Source organism: Hemitrygon akajei, chromosome 13 (assembly GCF_048418815.1).
Source record: "Hemitrygon akajei chromosome 13, sHemAka1.3, whole genome shotgun sequence".
In the NCBI taxonomy this organism is placed as follows: Eukaryota; Metazoa; Chordata; class Chondrichthyes; order Myliobatiformes; family Dasyatidae; genus Hemitrygon; species Hemitrygon akajei.
The window spans coordinates 25920284-25946010 of NC_133136.1; the positions used below are offsets into that span (position 1 = coordinate 25920284).

General features: G+C 41.6%; 1 protein-coding gene across 3 annotated transcripts in view; it reads right to left on the reverse strand.

Moving 5' to 3' along the window:
• The window catches only part of creb3l3l (cAMP responsive element binding protein 3-like 3 like), a 30264-nt gene extending 16623 nt beyond the window's left edge, over positions 1-13641 (reverse strand). The window contains exons 1-5 of one of the 3 annotated variants that reach the window (XM_073064262.1): positions 13499-13641; positions 10560-10694; positions 4998-5304; positions 3281-3396; positions 1332-1424 (exon numbers count right to left, since the gene is read on the reverse strand). In XM_073064262.1, coding sequence (XP_072920363.1) covers positions 1332-1424; positions 3281-3396; positions 4998-5304; positions 10560-10694 — 651 coding nt within the window. In that variant the 5' untranslated portion in view covers positions 13499-13641. The other 2 variants (XM_073064261.1, XM_073064260.1) reach the window with 2 other exon arrangements.
• Between the last annotated feature and the right edge of the window lie 12086 nt (positions 13642-25727).

Genomic DNA, 25727 nt, shown 5'->3' on the forward strand with positions numbered 1-25727 from the left:
GTATGCATGATCTGCTGCTTAACATCTGTGAAGATTCTGTATGGGAGGCTGGTTGAGAAGGTTCAGTCACTCAGCATTCAGGATGAGGTAGTAAGTTGGATTAGACATTGGCTTTGTGGGATAAGCCAGTGAGTGGTTGAAAAGGGTTGCCTCTCTGACTGTAAGCCTGTAACTAGTGATGTGCCGCAGGGAATGGCGCTGGGTCCTTTGTTGTTTGTCATCTCCGGTCAATGATCTGAATGATAATGTGGTTAACTGGATCAGTAAATTTGCGGATGACACCAAGATTGGGGGTGCAGTAGACAGTGAGGAAGGTGATCACTGGCTTGCAGAGGGATCTGCATCAGCTGGGAAAATGGGCTGAAGAATGACTGATGGAATTTAATGCAGCCAAGTGCAAGGTTTTGCACTTCAGTAGGACCATCAGGATAAGTCGTACACAGTGAACAGTAGGGCACTGAGGAATACAGCTGCACAATTTGTTGAAAGTGGCATCACAGGTAGATAGGATTGTAGAGAAAGCTTTTGGCAGATTGGCCTTCATGAATCAATGTATTGAGTACAGGAGATGGGACGTTTTGTTGAAGTTGTATAAGACGTTGGTGAGGCCTGATTTGGAGTATTGTGCGCAGTTTGGGGTCACCTACCTCCAGGAAAAAAGAGTACAGAGAAAATTCACAAGGATGTTGCACGGTCCGAGGGACCTGATTATAAGGAAAGATTGAATAGGTCAGGACTTTATTCCTAAGAAGGTAGAAGACTGAGAGGAGATTTGATAGAGGTATACAAAATTATGAGGGGTATAGGAGGGTAAATGCAAGCAGGCTTTTTCCAGAGGTCACGGCTTAAGGGTGAAAGGCGAGAAGTTTAAGGGGAACACGGAGGAGAACTTCTTTGCTCAGAGGGTGGTGAATGAGCTGCCAGCACTAGTGAGTGGTCCATGCAGTTCAATTTCAACATTGAGACATTTGGATAGGTATATGGATAGTAAGGATATGAAGGGCTATGGCAACACACACAGAATGCTGGAGGAACTCAGCAGGCCAGGCAGCATCTATGGAAAAAAGTACAGTCGACGTTTTGGGCATTTTATGTTTGCTGCTTGGATTTCCAGCATCTGCAGATTTTCTCTTGTTTGTTGAGGACTATGGTCCTGCTGCAGGTCATTGGGAATAGGCAGTTTATATGGTTTTTGGCATGGACTAGATGGGCCAAAAGGAATGTTCCTATGACTCTACAAGATGTTGCAATTGCAGAACTTTAAGGTATAAAGATGTCAACACAAAAAGGAAGATTTGAATTCCACATGTTCTACTACTAAAGTGCTGCACCTTTGTCAGCGGAAGGCAAGTGGGTAACTGAACTCCATCTTTGGATAAAAGTCTTTTTTCCTCATCAGTCAGAATCAGTTCTTCAAAGCAATGCTGAAAGAAATCAAGGAAAATAATAAGAGATCACTCATTTATCCCATATTAATAATAACAACAAGTTAAAGCACAAGTGCCTGTCATCACCATTTCTAATGCTGGCAACTTAAACGCTGAGAACAAGAGATTAGACTAAAGTTAACAGCAGGATCTCATGAACACTTTGTATTCCGTTTCCCACTCAGCTCAGAACAGAGAGAATGACCCATCTGTCATGCGACAAAGCCAAACAATACCAGGCAGTCAGGGATGTGCAGGCATGACCTGTGACAATGGGAAATGATTGAGGCTTGTCCATACAGTAAGGGATGATAAGATCAAATCCTTATGAAGAGGGCTCAGCAAAACACAATGGCAGGTGACCCTGTTCGAAGTAAATTTATTATCACAGTATGTATACGTTACCATATACTACCTTGAGATTAATTTTCTTGTAGACATTTATAAGGAAAAAAATACAAAAGAATTTATGAAAACTATACATAAACAAAGACTGACAAACAATTGTAAAAGAAGAAAAAGTACACAAACAAAAACACTGAGAACACAGAGTTAACAGTCCTTGGAAGTGAATTTATAGGTCATAGAATCAGTTTAGATTAATGGTGCTTGAAATAATTAATACAGGTTCCAAAGCCTGATAGTTGTTGAGTATTAACTGTCCCTGAATCTGGTAGTATGGGACCAAACGTTTCTGTATCTCCGAACCGATAGTAGTAGTGAGAAAATGGCCTGGATGGTGGGGCTCCTTTATTGGACAGTGCTCCATGTAAGTGTATTAAATGATGGGGAGGACTTTGCTTTCAATGGACTGGGATGTGTCCACCACTTTGTACAGCCCTTTTCATTCCTGGGCTTTGGTATTTGCATGGGACCACAGCTCAAAGATCGCATTCAATACAGCACCTGCATGCTGTATTCTCCCCCATAAAAGCCTTTAAATTCAAATTGTTCCTAAATTCTGAGAAATGGGTTCTCATTTATTGATTACCCTCTGCAGGAACTCTACTATATCCAATGCAATTAATCTGACGCACATATAAACTACATATATTTAACTATTTAATATTCACTGGATCCTACCCATTATAGAGGTAGGGAGTGGGTACTGATTAAACTATCTCCCTATTATTCCGTGCAGCTTAGAAATGAAAAGGAAAGTGAATTTCTGAAACTGGATTGCCTAAGCAACTAATAGCTCAGATTAGTTTGAAATTTTAGACAGAATATGGAATACCAGAAGTAAAGACAGGCAAGCAATCACCCAGAAATGTTAAGTAAGTGTAGGAAATATTTATTAGCTCCAGCAATACTTATGGAGAGAGAAACAGAGTGAATGTTTCATTTTCATGACTTTGTACCAGAATTTGATTAACCTGTTGAGTATTCTCTGTACTTTCTTGTTTTAGTTCTTTTTTAATTTTCTCCCCACACATTGGAACCAGAGAGATTTCTTCTAAGAGGAACTTGAGGGAATTTTTATGGAGTATTATCAGCATAAACACTGGTTTGTGCAGAGGTGAGATTTATACTCCTGATCCTGGATCATCAGTTATGGATCATCATTGGTAACTTAATTATTGTGTATTCCCATCCCTAATGAAAACACGGATCTGACAATCACTGGTTGTTCCAACAGCCCTGCACAGTCCAATGATGTTGCCTTTAACTCTTGTCAAACACATTTTTGAGCTGAATTGTTTACTGTGTGGCGTCTGGAGGAGAATTATGATGGGAAAAAGAAACATCAGCACCTTAGTTCTGTTAGGACTCCTAAATTTTTAAATTCCCAATATAAAACTTTACTACATAAATGAGAAATGAATCTTCTATGTGTGAGAATAAACACTTACTTGATTTGTTTTACTATGTTGCTGCAGGTCTTCAATTGTGAGGGTTACAAGACCTGTACTTTTCTCCACAGGAAGAATTTGAGGATTTTCAATCAAACAGTCAGGCTCCCAGTCTTCTAAGAAGTTTAAAAAAAAATCTCTTTAATTGTTGCATCAGTATATTTTTAAAGAATGATTGTTGCTCATAAAGAAAAGCAGTGAACTAGTAAGACAAGAATTTTCACACACACACACACACACACACACACACACACACACACACACACACACACACACACACACACACACACACACACACACACACACACACACACACACACACACACACACACTCTTCTCGCTCTCTCTCTCTCTATATTTTAGATAAGGAAACCATTAACAGATCAAACAACCCTGATGAGTTTTTGGCTAGCAGTGAATCACATACTGTACGTGAAGAAGGCTAAGACCAAGAGATTTGGAAAAATACAGCATTTTTTTTTCGAAGTACTGATTAACCAAGAGCTGAAATGAGTCAGCAAGTATGTAGTGAAGGAGACTTTGTTCGATTTAGCATAAGGTGCAGATTGACATGACCTCATGAGACAGGTCAGCCAGCTATAGGAGGAAATAGCAAAATCAACTAATATCAGAAAGAGTAAAGCCACTGACTGTGGGTTCTAGCACAAACTCAGCTCTCTAGCCAGAGATCAGAAAACTACTATTGAATATTTCAGCAGTAGGTGAATTGGGGTAATGGGGGAATTTGGTGAAAGTACAGAGGAGGAAATAAAAGCCACCAGAGTTTTTACAGATGTTAAAAATTGTGAGGAGCACACACAAAATGCTGGAGGAACTCAGCAGGACAGGCAGCATCTATGGAGGTAAATCAACTGTTGATGTTTTGGGCTAAGAGTCTGCTTAGTTCCTCCAGCATGTTGTGTGTCTTGCAGAGGTAGAAATTGGCACATTGATAGAGGGTACAAAGTTCAACTTAATCTGACATCAAAAGTTATAAAGATTCAGTTCAGATTCTGCTGTAGGAGGGATCGAGTTGGTGTGAGGCAGTTGATTTGCATCAGTGATCAAAATAAATGGCTTCCATCCTTCTGGTACTGGTTAGCAGAAAAACCTGACAAACATTCTAACAATTTAAAGATAGTGGGGGTGTGGTGGCAATAAGATAACAACACAAGATAAAAAGGTCAGCAAAAAAAAGAAAAACAAAGCACCATTAATTATTTCTAGTTGAAAAGAATTCAAACTTGGAGAAATTGTATCCCACCAGCGTTGTAATGCTTCATTCTGTTCACAGGCTATGAATTTATTGTTTATCCTTTATCAGGCCCTAAAATGAAAGAATTCCCAAGCAAATGTCTTGATGGTGTAGAGATAAGAATACCAGATTTCCTTTTCTAAAGGAGAATGGTGAAAGAACTGGTAGCTTCACAGTCCCTCATTAATTATACCAAGTATTCAGATGATGTTTTAATTACATGAATAAAAATGCCCCAATGGGATCAAAGATCTCACACAAATGCTGGAGGAACTCAGCAGGCCAGGCAGCAGCTATGAAAACAGAACAGTTGACGTCTCATCTGGACTGGAGTAAAAGTCTGTCTAACCACATCACTGTCTAACCACATCACTGTGCTCAAATATATCTTCAAGAGTTCCAAAAATAGAAGTCATTCACATAGAAATACATAGGTAGATGGGAATCACTTCAGTCACTCACCTAATACAATTGAGATGTCCCTTTCTAATGAGGGCTTCTCGGTTTTCACACTGTGTAAACAATTTGCATTATTCTGAGAGTTCTGGGAAAGCGAGTAGTTATGGTCAGAATTTATGACTTCAGAATTAATGATTTCAGAGAGCGTGACGTCACTGCGTGATGGACTATCTTCATGGGCACAGTGGTTGTTGTCTTCCGATATTCCACTGTCGCTGTCCAGTGAAGATGACACTGGGACGGGAGTCTCGTCATCAAAGGAACCAAGGATGGAGTTGAAGAAATCCTCAGTGTCATGGTCATTCAGCATCTACAAATAAAAGAGATGAGGTAAGGAAGTAGAAACTTTCATCATCTGATTGAATTTGGATAATAATTCCTCCAAAGGACCCATTGGGATTAAATGGGGCAATAATTCATCTGCTACCTAGCAGATATTTTTACAAAGCAGATAGGTGATAAAACACAGCTACAAATTGTGACAGTAAAGGTTATAGGGTTCTACTCTAAAAATGCTAAAACCGTGATAGCTTTCAAGTACACCTGGCTCAGTGTCCTACCCTTTGTACTCTCATGACTGTGTGGCCAACCACAGAGCAAATAGCACTTATAAATTCACTCATGACCACAAGACCATAAGACATAGGAGCCAAATTAGGCCATTTGGCTCATCAAGTCTGCTCTGCCATTCAATCATGGCTGATCCTTTTTTTTTCCCTCCTCCTCAACCCCAGTTGAGGCCTTCTCCCCGTAACCTTTGATGCCGTGTCCAATCAACAACCTATCAATTTCTGCCTTAAATACACTGAACGACCTGGCCTCCGCAGCCACACGTGGCAACAAGTTCCACAAATTCACCACACTCTGGCTAAATAAATTTTTCCGTGTCTCTGTTTTGAATGGATGCCCCTCTATCCTGAGGCTGTACCCTCTTGTCCTAGACTCACCCACCATGGGAAACATTCTTTCCACATTTATTCTGTCTAGGCCTTTCAACATTCGAAAGGTTTCAGTGAGATCCGCCCTCATCCTTTTAAATTGCAGCGAGTACAGACCCAGAGCCAACAAACATTCTTTGTATGATAACTCTTTCATTCCTGGAATCATCCTTGTGAACCTCCTCTGCACCCTCTTCAATGCCAGCACATCTCTTCTAAGATGAGGCACACAACTGTACACAATACTCAAGACGAGGCCTCACCAGTGCCTTATAAAGCCTCAGCATCACATCTCTGCTCTTGTATTCTAGACCTCTCAAAATAAATGCTAACATTGCATTTGCCTTCTTAATCTCAACCTGCAAGATAACTTCTATGGTGTACTGCACAAGGACTCCCAAATCCCTCTGTATCTCAGATTTTTAGATTTTCTCTGTTTCGAAAATAGTCTGCACATTTATTTCTAATACCATAGTGCATGACCATGCATTTTTCAACATTATATCTCATTTGCCACTTTCCTGCCCATTCTCTTAATCTGTCCAAGTCCTTCTGCATCCTACCTGTTTCCTCCACACTACCTGCCCTTCCACCAATGTTCATATCATCTGCAAACTTGGCAACAAAACTGTCTATTCCATCATCTAAATCATTTATATAAAACATAAAAAGAAGTGGTCCCAACACCGACCTCTACGGAACACCACTAGTAAACTGACAGCCAACCAGACAAGGATCCTTTTATTCCCACTCACTGCCTTCTTCCAATCAGCCAATGCTCTAACCATCTTAGTAACCTTCCTGTAATACCATGGGCTCTTAACTTGGTAAGCAGCCTCATGTGTGGCACCTTGTCAAAAGCCTTCTGGAAGTCCAAATATACAACATCCACTGCATCCCCTTTATCTATCCTACTTGTAATCTCCTCAAAGAATTCTCACAGGTTCATCAGACAGGATTTTCCCTTAAGGAAACCATGCTGACTTTGTCCTCTCTTGACCTGTGTCACCAAGTACTCCATCACCTTGTCCTTAACAATTTACTCTAACATCTTCCCAACCACTGCGGTCAGGCTAACTGGTCTACAATTTCCTTTCTGTTGCCTTCCTCCTTTCTTAAAGAGTGGAGTGACATTTGCAATTTTCCAGTCCTCTGGCACCATGCCAGAGTCCAATGATTTTTTTTGAAAGATCGTTTCTAATGCCACCAATCTCTAATGCTACCTCTTTCAGAACCGTAGGGTGCAGTTCATCTGGTCCAGGTGACTTTTGTACTTTTAGGTCTTTCAGCTTTTTGAGCACCTTCTCCCTTGTAATAGTAACTGTACCCACTTCTTTTCTTTCACACACTATATCATCTGGCACACTGCTAGTGTCCTTGACAGTGAAGACTGATACAAAGTACTCATTTAGTTCATCTGCCATCTCCTTGTCCCCCATTATTATTTCTTCTGCCTCATTTACTAGCGGTCCTATATCTACTCTCATCTCTTTTTTTACATACTTGAAAAAGCTTTTACTATCCACTTTGATATTATTTGCTAGATTGCTTTCATATTTCATCTTTTCTCTTCCAATAATTCTTTTAGTTTCTCTTTTAGGTTTTTAAAAACTTCCCAATCCTCTATCTTCCCACTAATTTTTTGCTTTGTTGTATGCCTTCCCTTTTGTTTTTACATTAGCTTTTGACTTCCCTTGTTTTTATTTTGCCCTTTGAGTACTTCTTCATTTTTGGAATACACACATCCTGCACTTCCTCATTTTTCCCAGAAACACATGCCATTGCTGTTCTGCTGACATCCCTGCCAGCAGCTCCTTCCAATTTATTTTGGCCAACTCCTCTCTCATACCACTGTAATTTCCCTTACTCCACTGAAATACTACTATGTCAGACTTTACTCAATCACATTGTGATCACTGGTTCCTAAGGGTTCTTTTACCTTAAGCTCACTAATCGCCTCCAGTTCATTACATTACACCCAATCCAGTATAGCTGATCCCCTGGTACGCTCAATGACAAACTGCTCTAAAAAGCCACCTTTTAGGCATTCAACAAACTCACTCTCTTGAGATCCATTACCAATCTGATTTTTCCAATTAACCTGCATGTTAAAATCCCCATGACTACCATAACATTGCTCTTTTGACACACTTTTTCTATTTCCTGTTGTACTCTGTGGTCCACCTCCCAGCTACTGTTGGGAGGCCTGTGTATACAACTGCCATCAGGGTCCTTTTACCCTTGCAGTTTCTTAACTCAACCCACAAGGAATCAACAACTTCTGATCCTATGTCACATCTTTCTACTGATTTGATGACATTCTTTACCAGTAGAGCCACGCTTCCCCCTCTGTCTACCTTCCTATCCCTCCGATACAATGTGTAACCTTGGGCATTCAGCTCCCAAATACAACCATCGTTCGGCCACGATTCAGTGATGGCCACAACATCATACCTGTCGATCTGTAATAGTGCAACAAGATCATACACTTTATTTCTTATACTCCACACATTGGGATGCAACACCTTGAGTAACGTACTTGCTACCCTTTTTGATTTTGTATCCCTAATGTACTGATACTCACCCTGTTGGCTGCGACTATGTCCCATCACCTTCCTAACAGTCTGACTGCACGCTACCTTTACTTTTTTACCATCCATCCTATCCTTAGTCCCATAACTCCAGTTCCCACCCCCCCCCCTGCTAAATTAGTTTAAACCCTCCCCAACAGCCCTAACAAACCTGCCCCGAGAATATTGGTCCTGCTCGGGTTCAGGTGCAACCCATCACTTTTGAAGAGGTCAAAACTCCTCCAGAAGAGATCCCAATGATCCAAAAACCTGAAGCCCTGCCCCCTGCACCAGCTTCTCAGCGAAGCATTTACCTGCCAGATCATCCTGTTTCTACCCGCGCTGGTGCGTGGCACAGGCAGCAATCCAGAAATTACTACCCTGAAGGTCCTGCTTCTCAGCTTTCTACCTTGCTCTCTAAATTCTTTTCTCAGGACCTCTTTGCTTTTCCTTCCTATGTCATTGGTACCAATATGTACCAAGACATCTGGCTGCTCTCCCTCCCTCTCCAAAATAATGTGGACATGATCTGAGACATCCCTGATCCTGGCACCTGGGAGGCAACATAACTTCTGGGTGTCCCATTCACGTCCACAGAATCTTCTGTCTGTTCCCCTCGTTTCCCTCACTATCGAGTCCCCTATCACTACCGCTCCCTTCTTCTCTCTCTTTCCCTTTTGCACCATAGACCCATACTCAGTGCCTGGAACCCAGTTGCTGTGGCATTCTCCCGGGAGGTCCAAAAGTATTCAAAGCGGTATACTTATTTTTGAGGGAAATGGCCACAGGTGTGCTCTGCTCTAACTGCCTATTTACATTTCCATGACAGAATCATTGTTTATCAGAACCTCAGATGTCAATGAGTAGGCATAGAAGAATGAGATAGGTCAGTTGGTTGAGTGGGGTCACAACAACAACCTTGCACCCAATTCCAAAAGCAATTGGACTTCAGGAAGGGGATATTGGACTTGGGAGACACACACACACACGGACACGCACGGACACATATCCTTATCAAGGGGTCAACAGTGTAGAAAGAGTCCTTAACTTTCAGATCTCAGAGGATCTATACTGGGCCCAACATACTGATGCAATCACAAAGAAGGCACAATAGCAGTTATACCTCACTGAGGAGATCTGGTATGTCCCCAAAGACTTTAGTAAATTAATTCTACAGATGTACAGTGGAGAGTATCACCGCCTGGTATGGAGGTGCCTATACACAGGACCAGGAAGGGCTGCAGAGGGCTGTCGACTCAGCCACCCTGTCAGAGGCACTAGCATCCATACCACTGATGGCATCCTCAAAAGACAATGCCTCAAGAAGGCAGCATCCATCATTAAAGACGCTCACCATCCAGGACAGCCCTCTTCTCATTACTACCATCAGGGAAGAAGTACAAGATCCTGAAGACGCACTCTCAACACTTTAGGAACGGCTTCTTCCCCTCTGCCATCAGATTTGTAAATAGTCCATGAACACTTCCTCACTATGCTGTTCATACATTTTTACATTATTTAATTGTGTTTTATATATTTATTACTGTAACATGGTAATTTTTAATGTATTCCACTGTCCCGCTGTTGCAAAACAACAAACTTCATGACACATGCCAGTTATTCCGATTCTGCCCTCTGCCGGCAGCCACATTCCAGCTAATTATTGGGCTCCCAGCAGCATTCCCATCTCATCTAAGCTGCCAGCATGGAAAGAGCCTATGTTCCTCTAAATCAGGAGTTCCCAACCTCTTTTATAGCATGGAGCCTTACCATTAACAGAGGGGTATTGGGTTGGAATCCCCTGTTCTAGATGAATTGTGATCAAATGAGATTCTCCTCCTGCAGATCTCGAAGGTCAATGGTACAAAGGTGTTTTGTTTATAGTAGCTTAGTTGTTCTCAGTAGCCCTGGGTTGGTGAGTGAAGCTGGGAGTTTACATTGTATAGGCTCAATAACTGACCTACTTAGAAGCATTTCAGCAAGTGCCAAGTGGCATCTCATTAGATCCACACGTTCAATTTAGAACAAAATGGGCTATAAAAGGATTTGATACTTGCATCATGCTCACTCAGGCCCCAGTCCTTCAAGAACTCAATCCCATCACTGAAGTCCTCATGTGGAAGAGAACCAGGCCGCTGTTGAAAAAACAACTCCAGTGTTTCATCCCTGTCAAGGTCACAGTCATAAGACATCTACGGGGGAATGAAAAAAAAATTAAATGATTTTTAATGCCGAGCAGGGAGCAATTCTCCTGAACTTTGAACTTTTCAAAATAAAAACAGTTCAGCCTTTTTAATTAAGGATATTAACATGAACTTCACAGAACAATTGAAATTATATTCAAATATTACACTGCTCCTCCAGCATTTCTGACAGAACATTGCCACAACCCTGGTGTGAATTTCCCTCAGGAAATTCCTGCATTTGCTGAGGTAAAATTCTAAACAATTACATTTCCTGTTATTGAAGAGAAGTGGATTAGCTAGAACTGCTTGCTTTCCTGCACCTAAGTCGCTCACATGAATAAAGTACCTCTTTATTTAAAAAAAAGGGAGTAGCTCAAACCATTGATAATTCTTATTAATAAGGCATCTGGCAAAAGCATGTGTTCCCTTCAAGCCAAAATCTCTATTTACATGTGGCAGAAGACAAGCTGAAAACATCACAGAATAAGAGGTAAACAGCATGAGCACAATCTCTTCCATCCAAGTCATCCAAACCAACCAGGGCACTTTACTGAGCTAGTCCATTTGCCTACAGTTTGCCTATGCTACTCTCCTGCCTTCTCTCTGTAACATTTGGCCCCCCCTTAATAATCAAGAACCAATCAATCTTCACTTTAAATACACCCAATGAGCTGACCTCCACAGCCATCTGTGGCAGTGAATTCTACAGAGTCACTACCCTCCAACTAAGAGATTCCTCCTCCTCTCTGTTCTCGTATTCTGAGGCTAGACTCTGGTTCTAGACTCTCCCACTGTGGGAAACATCCTATCGCCCTTTTATTCCTGTGACCATTCTTGTGAACCTCCACTGGACTCGCTCCAATGCCAGCACATCTTTTCTTGGAATAAAGGGTCTACAATTGCTTACAATATGCCAAGTGCAATCTGAACAATGCTTTATATGCCTCAGCATTCCATCCTTGCTTTTATATTCTAGTTCTCTTGAAATGAATGCTAATATTGCATTTGCCTTCCTTACCTCCAACTCAACCTGCAAGTTAACCTTTAGGGAATCCTGCAGGACTCCCAAGTCCCTTTGTACCTAATTTCTGAATTTGCTCCCTATTTAGAAAATAGTCTCTGCCTTTATTCTTTGTGTGGTCCAAAAGGTGTATGCTATACTCCTTCTGAAACACCTTAGCTACCCGTGTTGCCACCTTCAGGCAACCATCTACTTTACTCCTAACTCTCTATTGCACAACACTCCTCGAGCTGTATGTCCTGCTCCCAAAAAAAATCACTTTGCACTTGTCCAAGTTCCACTGCAATTCCTTTTTCTAGATCAAGATCCTGTTGTAACCTTAGGCAATCTTCTTCACTGCCCACTACCCCACCAGTGGGTGGCAGACAAGTGGAGGAGACTGGGTTCCTACGGTCCAGCTACAGATGGTGCACTGCGTCATCACTGCAGTCTCAAAGTCAAACACACAAACGTGGCTCCTCCTCACCAGAGATGGCCTGGAGCATGACTTTCAACCCAAGTTAATGAGGCTGCTAAATGACAGCCTTTTTCAAAAAAAAATAAATCCCTATTGCAAAGCCACGTGGTCTTCTGCCTCACACTCACTCTTCTCCTCAGGTCTGCTTTCCAAGTATATACCTTTCCACTCTTTGCCCAGTTCTGAGGAGAGTCATTGACCTGAAACATAAACTGGGGTTCTCTTTCCACAGGTGCTGCTTGACTGGCCGAGTTCTTCCAGCATTTCTGGTTTTGCTTCTCATTTATTGTTTTTCCCTCAATTATTTTGCACACGGAAGTTTATTCTTCAAAGGCTTCTCTCCAATTCCACATTCTTTTACCTCCAAACCGTCAGTATCTAACACAGTCCTCGAGTCAAGTAATAATTTGCTCAAATATTTTATATTGGGGAAAACACCACAGAACAAAACAATGGATAAGGTGGGGGGAAAAAAACAGGTGAACAATATAACGTGCAAATTCAGACCGAGAAAAAAATCTGAAGCTTCTCCTCGATAAAATACTATATCCACATCCTTGAATCGTAATTCGTAGATTCCCGTTCAAATAAAAAAAAAATCCGGATATAATTTAAAAATCAGTATAGTATTACTGTGATGGCATTTCCAAGACTGAAGTGATCTCAAATCACAAGGCGCGATTACATCACTCTAATCGTATTAACTCAAAACAGGAAACAGGGCGTATAAAATTAACACACAAAGATCGAGCAAACATTGTGAATTTACAATATGATCAATCGGATTACTGAATGTGCTAAATTACATTTCAAAGTGGAAAACAAACATACATTCGTATTTCTGGAAATTAATATTCAAAGCGATCATTAACCTGCCGCAAAGCTACACATCTTTTGCGAGTATTTTTTTGATTCGTACATTCCGTATATCCCATTATTCCAAAACTATCACTACTCCATCGTCTCCATTGTGGTTTTACATGTCACGCTAAACGAAAGATGTCCCCACCCGGTCTGAATAACAAATAAGCAAATTGAAACTATAGTACCCTTCCATGCAAGTAGATTTTGTGTCGGATTGATTTCATGCACCAACGTCGCCCAATCTAAAACTGAGCTCCACGCCTGGAGCTCCGCTGTCAATTGTCAGAGAAATGCCGGGGATTGATGGCCAGTGGGCAGCAGATCGCAAACGTAGGTGATCACATCCCATTTGCCCACCCTCCACCATGAAAGGTGACACGCATCGGGTCAGATTTGTTGTGAAGGAGCGAGCTACATCGGCTGCCCTTGCGGAAACATCTGTTACATCAGGTGTACCAGGAGCCTTACCTTGCTGGAGGCTGCACTCTCCGGACTGCCGTCCTGCCCCGGCTCACAACAGACTCCAACAAGGCAAAAATGACATCAGGTTACCGGAACTGCAGGCACCCCGGAAGGCTCTATGGGTAATGTAGTTTGATGTCTCCCATCCTCTCGCTGATGCAAGCACTCGCCTGACTGCAGAGGAACTACAAGCCGCTGCCTCCGCCGGCAGAAACACCCTTCCTCCCTCCAGCACAGAAACTCGCACAGTCAGTTCCTGTAGATGCAGCCCGAGAGAGAGACCAGGGGCACCGGAGTCCTAACGCAGGGTCTCGGCCAGAAACTGGAAACTGATTCCCTTTCCCTCACAGATGCTGCTCGACCCGATGAGTTCCTCCAACAGTTTGTTCTTCACAGGCTTTAGGTTTAGGTCGCACCCGAGGTTCCCACCCCTGCCTGGTGCTCATTGGTTGAATTTTGTTTGTCTATCTGTCCGTGGATAAGCCTTTAATCACTTCGGGGGCACCACCTCCGGGCAATGAAGCCAAGGGAAATTCCAAGACGAAGCGGGACATCTAGACGAACAGGTTGCGTCAAAACATTGAGATTTGTCACCACTGAGAAGGCACAGAGAAGAATTACGTACAATTATCCCGTCCACCGACAAGATAAAAGTGCTAATCTCAGCATCCTCTCCAGGGCATCACCCCCAACGGTGAAACCTATTCGCTCGTTAAGGCAGCATAGCAGTCAACTGTTCTGAATTCCATCATGTAAGGAGATTATTGACAGGACAGAGGTATTGATTTATGGATGTTCTCAAACCCTCCTTGAAAACGAGTAATATTCCCACAGAGTTAGTGGTGCAATCCTGATGCAGGGGTTCGACCCGAAATTCCTCCCACAGATGCTACTCGACCCACTGAGTTATGCCTGTTCATTATTTGTTTATCTATCTAGTGATACAGCGCTGCATAGGCCCTTCGATCCACGCTGCCACAGCAACCCCCCCCCCCCCCCCCCCCCCCCCCGGCAAACCCGAACCTTCTCACGGGACATTTTACAATGACCAACTATATCTTTGGTCTGCGGGAGGAAACCGGAGGACCCGGAGAAAAGCCGCGTATTCCTTACAGAACGGCGCTGGAATTGAACTCCAGGCTCTATTCTCTTGTGTTTCATCTGTCATAGAGTTAATTGTTAGAAAGATTGAGAGTGATAAAAGAAAAATAACTAATTGAGTGATGCCAACCTGGAAAACACTGTCTGAAACAGCATATCTCTTCACATTTAAAAAGCACCTGGATGAGCATTGAAGGGCCACAATGAACATAAAATAGTATAGGAATAGGCCTGTGGACTCTATGTGACCATACTGCTAGTTTAAATTAAAGGCACTTGCATATATATAATCAATATTCCTCCATTCCTTGCCTTTTCACGTGCTTGTCCAAATGTCCCTAAATTGTACCTGCTTCCATCTCTTCCAATGACAGTAGGTTAATTGCACCTAGCACTTTTTGTGCAATAAAAAACCTTGTAAAGCTTTAATTATCTTTGCCCTCTCACCTTAAATCTTTGCCCTCTAGTATTTGACATTAACCCCCTGGGGGAGAAAAAACATCAATCTACCCAATCAATGCCTCCAAATAATTTTAGATACTTCTAGCTGGTCAGAATCAAAATCACTTTTATTATCACAAATATGTCGTAGGTGGTGGGGTGGAAATATGTCTCCACCAAAGGAGGTGCAAGGCGCTGCTTCTCTCTGCTGGCCAGCAAGGTGTAGTACCTGCTTAGCACCCCCCCCCCCACCCCCACCTCTGATCATGGTCATGTGAAGCCATGGAAGGAGGTGTTGGATGGTCGTATGAGCAGCTGGTACATATTGCAAGTCCTGGTTATGCTTCCAAGCGCACATAAGCACGTAAGCCTCAAAGGGCTTTAATTTATCCTACTCCAGTGGTTCCTAGCATTCTGGACTACTTCTCATCTCTGGAGAGGAAGCCCACAATGAACACTAAGAACTTGAGGCCTTGAATAACCAACGGCCCCTGGAGAGACCAGAGAACATCATTAACCTCTGTGACATTTTAAATAATTAAACATTTCATTCAGTAACTACAGACTGTATGGACTTTGTGCATTCTTCCAGTAATGACATGGGTTTCCTCCATGTCAAGTTTCATCCCACCTCCCAAAGATATAAGGCCATAAGATATAGGAGTAAGTTAGGCCATTCAGCCCATCAAGTCTGCTGTTCCAGCATAGCTGATTTATTAACCCTCTCTACCTTTTCTCCTGTTTGCTTCCCATAGTCTTTGACACCCTTACTACTCAAGAACCTATCAACCTCCACATTAAATATACCCAATGACCTGGCTCCCACAGCTTTCTGTGGGAATGAATTCCTTAAATTCACCACCTTCTGGCTAAAGAAATTCTTCCTCATCTCTGTTCTAAAGGCGTGTCCTTGTCTTCTGGGGCTGTGCCATCTGGTGCTCAACTCCCCCACTATAAGCAACATCCTCTCCACAACCACTCTAACTAGGCCTTTTAATATTCAATAGGTTTCAATGAGGTGCCTTCACATTTTCTAAACTGTAGTGGGTACAAGCCCAAAACCATTATACATTCCTCATTTGTAGAATCTCTGGGGACAATTGATTGGAATGTGGGAACAATAGTACAGGATTAGTAAAGATTTAATTTAAGTAGGTGCATGAGATGGGTGCACATTCGGTGGCTGGTTTCCAAACTGTATGACTCTGTATTCTCTAAAATTGGTATTGGTATTGGCACAAGTTCCAAGAAACAATGAAAGCTTGTCTAGCATACTGTTTATACAGATCAAATCATTTAACATTGTATTGAGCTAGAATAAAACAATAAAAATGCAGAATAAAATATAAATGCTATCGAAAAAGTACATTGCAGGTAAATGATAAAGGACGAGATCACAATGAGGACAAGAGACATTCTTATACAAGAGATCCATTCAATAGTCTGATGACAGAGGGACAGAAGCTGACCTTTTGCCTGGTGATGCTTGCTTACAGACTTTGGTATCTTCTGCATGTCTGGGGTGGGTGAGGTCATTGATTATGTTGGCTGCTTTACTGAGGCAGTGAGAAGTATAGGCAACATACAGGGGTTCCTGTGACGTTCTGAGGCGTGTCCAAAACTCTCTGCAGTTTCCTACATCCAGACAGAATGCTTTCAAAATGCTTCTTTTACAGGGTTTCTCTACACTGCAGAGTAGAGACAACTAGCTAAAGCAGCTACCCCCACAGACCACACTTAATGGGCGCTTTTGATGAGTCCTGGAGGCAGGCCCATATCATATGGAAGACTCTGGGCTCGTTGGTGAAATATCAGAAGCATGAAACAAGAAGAGGCAGAAGATGAAGAGTAGCTGCTTCAAATTGTGGGAGATGGCTACAACCTCTCACAAACAGATGAAAGTATGGAATGCAGAAAACAAATGGCCTAGGAATTTGTAAAATACATTTGAAACATTAAATTCTCCATTTTAAATGTCCAGGGCAATAAGTGAGAATTCCAAAGCAGAAGACAGTCCATTGATGGCCAACATCTCCAAAAGTGTATTGATGTGTGGATGAGGTCATTTCAGACATGCTAGTTGCAGAGATGCAAAGAAGCCTTCCGAAAGAAATAATCTTCTTAGGCTGGATTTTCCAGAGAAATAAGAAATTCTGTATCCAATTGCCAGAACTTCACTATGTAAGAGTTAAGAAACTGAGAACTGAAAGTAAATGTGGAAATCCTGAACTTGCGAATGGTGCCTGCTGCTAGCTTCTCAACTGCAATCTAATTTTGGACTCACTGAGATTAGAAATCTGAGCCTACAGTTTCTTTTGGCATAAATACCAAACTAATGTATAATGCCTATGACACTGCCTTCAGCTTTTATAAATGTTATACATTTTCCAGTAGTTACACTATGCGACTTGTTTTCATTACTTGGTTTGCCCTGGTTCTGACAAATGGACTCTGCATATTGCAATGGAGTGGAGTAAGTATGTTAACTTTTAAAATAATTATCTTAAATTTTTTCCTTTTTCTGTCTCAATTTTTGGGTGTTTCCATATACTCTTTTCAAAGTTCAAAGTAAATTTATTATCAAAGTACATATATTTCATCACCATATACAAACCTGAGAATCATTTTTTGTGGACATACTCAATAAATCCATAATAGAATAATAATCATAATAGAATCAATGAAAGACCACACCAACTGGGCATTCAGCCAGTGTGTAAAAGACAGCAAACTGTGCAAATACAAAAAGAAAGAAATGATAAAAATAATAAATAAATATCAACAACATGAGATGAAGAATCCTTAAAAGTGAGTCCATGGGTTGTGGGAACATTTCAGTGATGAAGCAAGTGAAATCAAGTGAGGTTATCCCTTTGGTTCAAGAGGCTGATAGTCGAGGGGTAATAACTGTTCCTGAACCTAGTAGTGTGAGTTTTGAGGCTCATGTATCTGGCAGCAGCGAGAAGAAAGCATGACCTGGGTGGTGGAGGTCTTTGATGACGGATGCTGCTTTCCTGTGACAATGTTTCATGTAGATATGCTCAGTGGTGGGGTGGGCTTAACTTGTGATGGACTGACACATCCACTATTTTTTGTAGGACTTCCTGTTCAAGGGTACTGGTATTTCCATACAAGGCTGTGATGCATGCAGTCAATATACTGTACTCTCCACCATACATCTATAGATGTTTGACAGTTTTAGATGTCATGCTGAATCTTTGCAAACTCCCAACGAAGTAGAGGCACTGCTGTGCTTTCTTTATAATTGCACTTATGTACTGGGCTCAAGACATGTGATAACACTGAGGAATTTAAAGTTGCTGACTCACTCTACCTCTGATCCTCTTATGAGGACTAGCTCATGGACCTCTGGTTTCCTCCTTCTGAAGCCAGTGATCAGCTCCTTGGTCTTGCTGACATTGAGTAACAGGTGGTTGCTGTTGTAGCACCACTCAATCAGGTTTTTAATCTCCCTCCTATCTGCTGATTCGTCACCACCTTTGATTTGGCCTATAACAGTGGTGCCATCAGCAAACTTGAATATGGCAATGATGCTATGCTTAGCCATGCAGTCATAAGTGTAAACCAAGTAGAGAAGGGGGCTAAGTACACAGCCTTGTTGTGCACCTTTGCTGATGGAGATCGTGGAGGGGATGTTATTGCCAATCTGAACAGACTGGGGTCTGCAAATAAGGAAATCAAGGATCTAATTGCACAGGGAGGTATTGAGGCTAGGGTCTTGAAGCTTATTGATTAGTTTTGAGGGGATGATAGTATTGAATGCTGAGCTGCAGTCGATAAAGAGAATCCTGATGGATGAATCCTTCTGTCCAGATATTCCAGCTTTGAGTGAAGAGCTAATGAGATGGCATCTGCTGTGGTCCTATTGCACTGGGTGGCAAATTGGAGTGGATCCAAGTTGCTTCTCAGGCAGGAGTTGTTATGTTTCATCACCAAACTCTCAAAACACTTCATCACCGTGGATGTAAATACTACTGGTTGATAGTCATTTAGGAAGGTTACCGCGTTCTTCTTAGGCACTGGTATAACTGAAGCCTGCTTGAAGCAGGTGGTACCTCAGTCTACCGAAGTGAGAGATTAAAGATCTTAGTGAACATTCCAGCCAACTAATTAGAATAGGCCTTTAGAACTTGGCCAGCTACCCCTTGTAGGTCGGATGCTTTTCGTGGGTTCACCCTCCTGAAAGATGCTTGTACTTTGGTCTTAGAGACTGAACTCACAGGATCATCGTGGGCTTTGGGAGTTCATAATGGTTACTCCATCTTCTGTCCATCAAAGCAAACATAGAAGGCATTGAGCTCATCAGGAAGCAAAGCTCTGTTGTCGCCCATGCCGCTTGATTTTACTTTATAAGAGGTGATAGCATTCAAGTCCTTTCCACAACTGAAGAACAGAAAAGTGATCAGATTTCCTGAAATGTGGTTTGGGCATGGAATGGTAGGCATTCTTTATCTCAGTATAACAGTGGTCTAGGTTGTTGGGACTTCTGGTCCTACAGGTTGTATGCTGATGGTAATTAGTCAGGGATTTCTTCAAAGGGGCCTTGTTAAAGTCCCCGACAATGACTTGAAATGTATCGGGATGGCCTGTTTCTTGTTTGGTGATGGCATCATACAGCATCTTATAGTTGGCCACTGGTGGCCACGATCATGGATGTGAACTTCCTAGGTAAGTAGAATGGGCAGCACTTGATCATTAGGTGTTCAAGGTCAGGAGAATATGAGTTTGACAAAACTGAACTCAAATTTTTTTAACACCATGATTAAGATATCTATTTGAATATGTTTGAATCTGTCAGAAACATTTACAGAAAACTCATGTTGTTTGCTGGTTATCAAAACCATATAACCATATAACAATTACAGCACAGAAACAGGCCATCTCGGTCCTTCTAGTCCGTGCGGAACGTTTACTCTCACCTAATCCCACTGACCCGCACTCAGCCCATAACCCTCCATTCCTTTCCTGTCCATATACCTATCCAATTTTGCTTTAAATGACAATACTGAACCTACTTCTACCACTTCTATTGGAAGCTCATTCCACACAGCTACCACTCTCTGAGTAAAGAAATTCCCCCTCATGTTACCCTTAAACTTTTGCCCCCTAAGTCTCAACTCATATCCTCTTGTTTGAATCTCCCTTACTCTCAATGGAAAAAGCCTATCCACGTCAACTCTATCTATCCCCCTCATAATTTTAAATACCTCTATCAAGTCCCCCCTCAACCTTCTACGCTCCAAAGAATAAAGACCTAACTTGTTCAACCTTTCCCTGTAACTTAGGTGCTGAAACCCAGGTAACATTCTAGTATATCTCCTCTGTACTCTCTCTATATTGTTGACATCTTTCCTATAATTCGGTGACCAGAATTGTACACAATACTCCAAATTCGGCCTTACCAATGCCTTGTACAATTTTAACATTAAATCCCAACTCCTATACTCAATGCTCTGATTTATAAAGGCCAACATACCAAAAGCTTTCTTCACCACCCTATCCACATGAGATTCCACCCTCAGGGAACTATGCACCATTATTCCTAGATCACTCTGTTCTACTGCATTCCTCAATGCCCTACCATTTACCATGTATGTCCTATTTGGATTATTCCTACCAAAATGTAGCATCTCACACTTATCAGCATTAAACTCCATCTGCCATTGTTCAGCCCACTCTTCCAACTGGCCTAAATCTCTCTGCAAGCTTTGAAAACCTACTTCATTATCCACAACGCCACCTACCTTAGTACCATCTGCATACTTACTAATCCAATTTACCGCCCCATCATCCAGATCATTAATGTATATGACAAACAACATTGGGCCCAGTACAGATCCCTGAGGCACACCACTAGTCACCGGCCTCCAACCTGACAAACAGTTATCCACCATGACTCTCTGGCATCTCCCGTCCAGCCACTGTTGAATCCATTTTACTACTTCAATATTAATACCTAATGATTGAACCTTCCTAACTAAACTTCCATGCGGAACCTTGTCAAAGGCCTTACTGAAGTCAGAGTTTTGTTAGTGAGGCTTGATCAGTCCTTAACAAATGGATCAAAATCGGATCTAGAATCAGGTTTGTTATTGACATTTGCTGTAAGTTGTTTCTTCGCAGCAGTACAGTGTAAGAAATAAAAATCACTCTGTTACAATAAACGAACAAAAACATAAATAAATAGTGTGAAAGGGGAATACTGAGGTAGTGTTCATTGGTTTATGAACCATTCAGAAATCTGATGGCAGAGGGAAGAAACCATTCCTAAAATGTTAGGTGTGGGCCCTCGGCCTCTGGTACTTCCACCCCAGTGATAGTAATGAGAAGAGAATGTGTCCTGGATGGTGAGGGATGAATGCTGTCTTATTGAGGCACTTTTGGAGATGTCCTCAATGGTGCGGAGGGCTGTGCCTGTGATGGACCTGGCTCAGTCTACAATGCCCTGCAGCCACTTTTGATCCTGCCCATTGGAGCCTCCAGACCAGGCTACCAGTCAGTGACGCAACCAGTCAGAATGCTACATCTGTAGGAATTTGCAAGAATCATTGGTGACATTACAAATCTCCTCAAACTCCGAGTGAAGTATAGCCACTAGCACGCCTTCTTCATGATTGCAGCAATGTGTTGGGTCTAAGGTGGACCCAACGTGTTGGGTCTAGCCTGGAACTTGAAGATGCTCACCCTTTCCAGCACTGACTCATCAATGAGGACTTAACTGTGTTCTCCTGACTTCCCCACAATCAATTCCTTGGTCTAGCTGACACTGAGTGCAAGATTGTTGTTTGGACACTGCTCAACAGCCTATCTATCTTACTCCTGTATGCCTCTTCATTGCTATCTGAGATCCTGCAAACAATAACAGTGTCAATGTTGAAATTATAGATGGCCTTTGAGCTGTGCCTGGCCACAGCCAAAACAATGACCATTTACATCCAAATGATGGCCCTTTACATCCAATAGGCCCGTGATGCCATGGAAACCAGACAACCTCAACAACTAATCTCTACTGGTTTTAAGGAGGAACTTGCTGCTTAAAGATCTGTCCAAGGTAAGTACAACCTTAATGGGTAAGATGAGCAGCAAACCAGGAAATGGGGACTCACATGTTCTTCCAGTGTAGAAGACGATGATGAGATGATGTATCCAGTTTCTGTCCAGATGCAGTTAGATCTGTATAGGCAGGATATGAGGTTTTCTTTTAATATTGCTGCAGTCACCAAGGGAATAGTAACATTAGGTAGAAAATTTCCAGGTATTGACCTAGTGATAATGTAGGAGCACTGTTGGCTATCCAAAATAGGAGGGGAACTAGGAGGTGATAGCAGTTGATCTTGGAGGGGATGAAGTCAACCTGGATGGAGATCCTTTTGATGTAACTGGTTATTTGATGTAGTGCATTCTGCAGAATGTGGGCCAGATCTCACTAGCAAATGTCAAATGTTCAGCATGGAACTGCCAGTATTTTGCTATTTAATTGCCAGCATATCTGGGACTTCCATCCATCTGTGATCAAATGCCAAAGTTCCAAACTTAATGACACTATATCCATCAGAACACAATGACAATAAGCTGCTCATTGTGTCAAACAGTGCAGCTGATGAATAGATCCAAATATGTTATGTAACTGACATTCTACGCAGCACCAATAAATGGGGGATCTAACTGGGGAGAAGTTGGTGCGGAATGTATGGCAGCACTTGTGGGCTGCCCACAGCACACCCTCAGGTGTGTTGGTTGTTAATGCAAATGTATTTCACTGCATGTTTCAATGTACACATAATATATAAACTTGAATATTGAAGTCATGGGACTTCATTAGAGATAAGCATTTACAGAGAACAACGCTTCTGTGTGAGACATATGAATGAAAGCTTCTTTCACAGATGTTTGTGGTAATTCCTAAAATCTCTGCAATTTTCATTTTTGTCTGGAATGACTATTAAAATGGGCATTTATTTTCAACTGCAATATCCTATTTGTGGGAATAACTGCATTATAAATATATGGCAGAATTCCAGGAAAACTGTACATCCATCCCAAATTTATGTCACTGAATTTGTCCTTGATCCAGATAAGAATTTAAAAGTCTAAGACTTTAAAAATGGAGTTTAAAGGTATATAATACTATTACTTTAAAACTTTGACAGCACAAAGGCAAAATGCTCCCCCTTATCCTTCTCCATTTGTCTGAGGATCTCGATATGTATCCTCTCCTTTCAAAGTTCAAGGTCAAGTTTACTGTCATTCAACCATGTACATGTATACCTCGAAACAATGTTCCTCTGGACCAAAGTGCACAACACAGTACATATAACTCACACACAACAAATAAAGTAAAATTACAACAAATAACTTAGTAAATAATAAAATATATTCCAGAAGATTGACATTTAGTATAATGGGCATTTACAACACAAGTTAAAATATAAACAGTATAACAGTACCAGTGCTTCAAACGTGATGAGACCTGGGTGGTGGCAGAGGGTTTGGTAGTCTCACTGCCTGGAGGAAGAAGCTGTTTCCCATCCTAACAATCCTTGTCTTAATGCTACGGTACCTCCTGGCTGATGGTTGGGGGTCAAAAAGATTGTAGGATGGATGGGAGGGATTTGTCCTACAATCTTCTTGACCCCCTACCATCTAATGGGCTGCATATGCAATGCTGATGATAAATATCTCAGCGGTGTGGAAGACAGACCCCGATGATCCTCTTAGCTGTCCTTGAAATCCTTTATAGGGTCTTGGAATCAGATGCTTTGCAATTCCCATACCAGGCAGTGATGCACCTGGCCATGGCACTCTCAATGGCATTCCTGTAAAAAATGATTAGAATGGGGGGGGGGGGGGGTGCCTTGCTCGCCTCAATCTCCTCAGGAAGTAGAGACACTGCTGTGCTTTTTTGACTGAGGAGGGGGGTGTTGATGGACCAAGTGAGATTGTCCATTATGTGTGTTCCCAGAAGCTCAGTGCTCCTGATTCTCTCCACAGAGAAGCCATTTAAATGCAGTGGGGATGTGCAGTGTAGATCTAGCATCATCCAACTAGGTGAGGTCATACTTCCCTGACTGTATCCATCTCTTTCTAGAGACTAGAGTATTATCAGTAATTTCTTCCCTCTATTTATAACTGCACTGTCACCTTAGATACTCCCCAGGGTTCTACAGGTGTCCTCCACTTTACGAATGTTCACTTTACGCCATTTCACCTTTACAAAAGACCTACATTCGCATTACAAAAAGGATTTTCGCTTTTACGAAAAATTTTCCCATATAAATTAATTGTTCTTCGCTTTACACCATTTTGGCTTAAGAAAGGTTTCATAGGAACGCTCTACCTTTGTAAAGGGGGTTACACCTGTATTCTTGTCCTCTCCCATTTCATACCTATATGTTGCTTGTGGTTATATTTCATCACTTTCTCTGATGAAATGTCATAAACTTGTGATGTTAACTATCCCTCTCTCAAGAGCGGCAGATGATCTGCCGATTATTTCCTTTTTTTAATTTCTTTAATAGATTTCCATTATTTGTTGTATTTTGCTTTCATGGTTCTTTTCCGAGCTACAGCAGCACATTGAGAAAGCTCTGGAAGAAGTAAAGGAAAGCATTGTCTTTGATGAAGATTATCTCACAGTCATCACCACTAATTAAGTCAGCCCAGACTCACTTTAACAGTGAGGATATCTATCAACGTGATGGCACCATTGTTCTTAGTGGAACAGGCTAAGGATGAGATTTAACCAGGTTCTAGGTGAACCAAAGCCATGTACATAGAACATAGAATATTACAGCACAGTACAAGTATAACTCACTATGTTGTGCCAATCTTTTAACTTTCTCCAAGATCAAGCTAATCTTTCCCTCCCACAAAGCCCTCTATTTTCTTACATCCATGTGCTTATCTAAGAGTCTTTTAAATGTCCCTAATATATCTGCCGTTACCACTGCGCCTGGTAGCGTATTCTAAGCACCCACCACTCACTGTGTAAAGAAGCCTCCGACATCCCTATACTTTCCTCTAATCACCTTAACATTATGCACTCTCATATTAGCCATTTTTCCCTGGGAGAAAGATATGGCTGACCACTCTATCAAGTCTCTTGTCATCTTAGAGACCTCTATATACATTTAGTGTTCAGTATTCCAGTCACAGAATACATCACTACAATTTGTGACATCATAACCTAACACATCATTCACTTCCCATTGCCTTCAAGCAGAATCAATGCTAATTCAACAAGGAGAATAAAGGAGCACACAGAACTATTAGTAAACATGACTTAAAATGAAATTGTACCCTAGAAAAGCTTCAACGTAGTGTTTCCTGCAACCAAAAGAAATGATAACTGTTAAAACCGTCTCTATCTTTTACACTTGTTGAAGAACGTTGAATGAAAGATTTACAATGGTTCATTGAAAAATCCTAAATTGCCTCATCAGATTAACAACCAACTGGCAATAAAAGCAAACTGTCTGGTTAAACAACAAAGATCATAATTGCGTCTTTACTAATGATATAATCCTTAACTTATGCCAATAAATTAGTTTACTTGACTTGTTCCCTAGCCAATAGGAAATCAAGAATGTTTTGTATTGGCAATAAAGTTAGGATTGCAGCCCATTTAAATAAACAGAATATGATTATTTCACTGAGATAAATAAAGGAACTA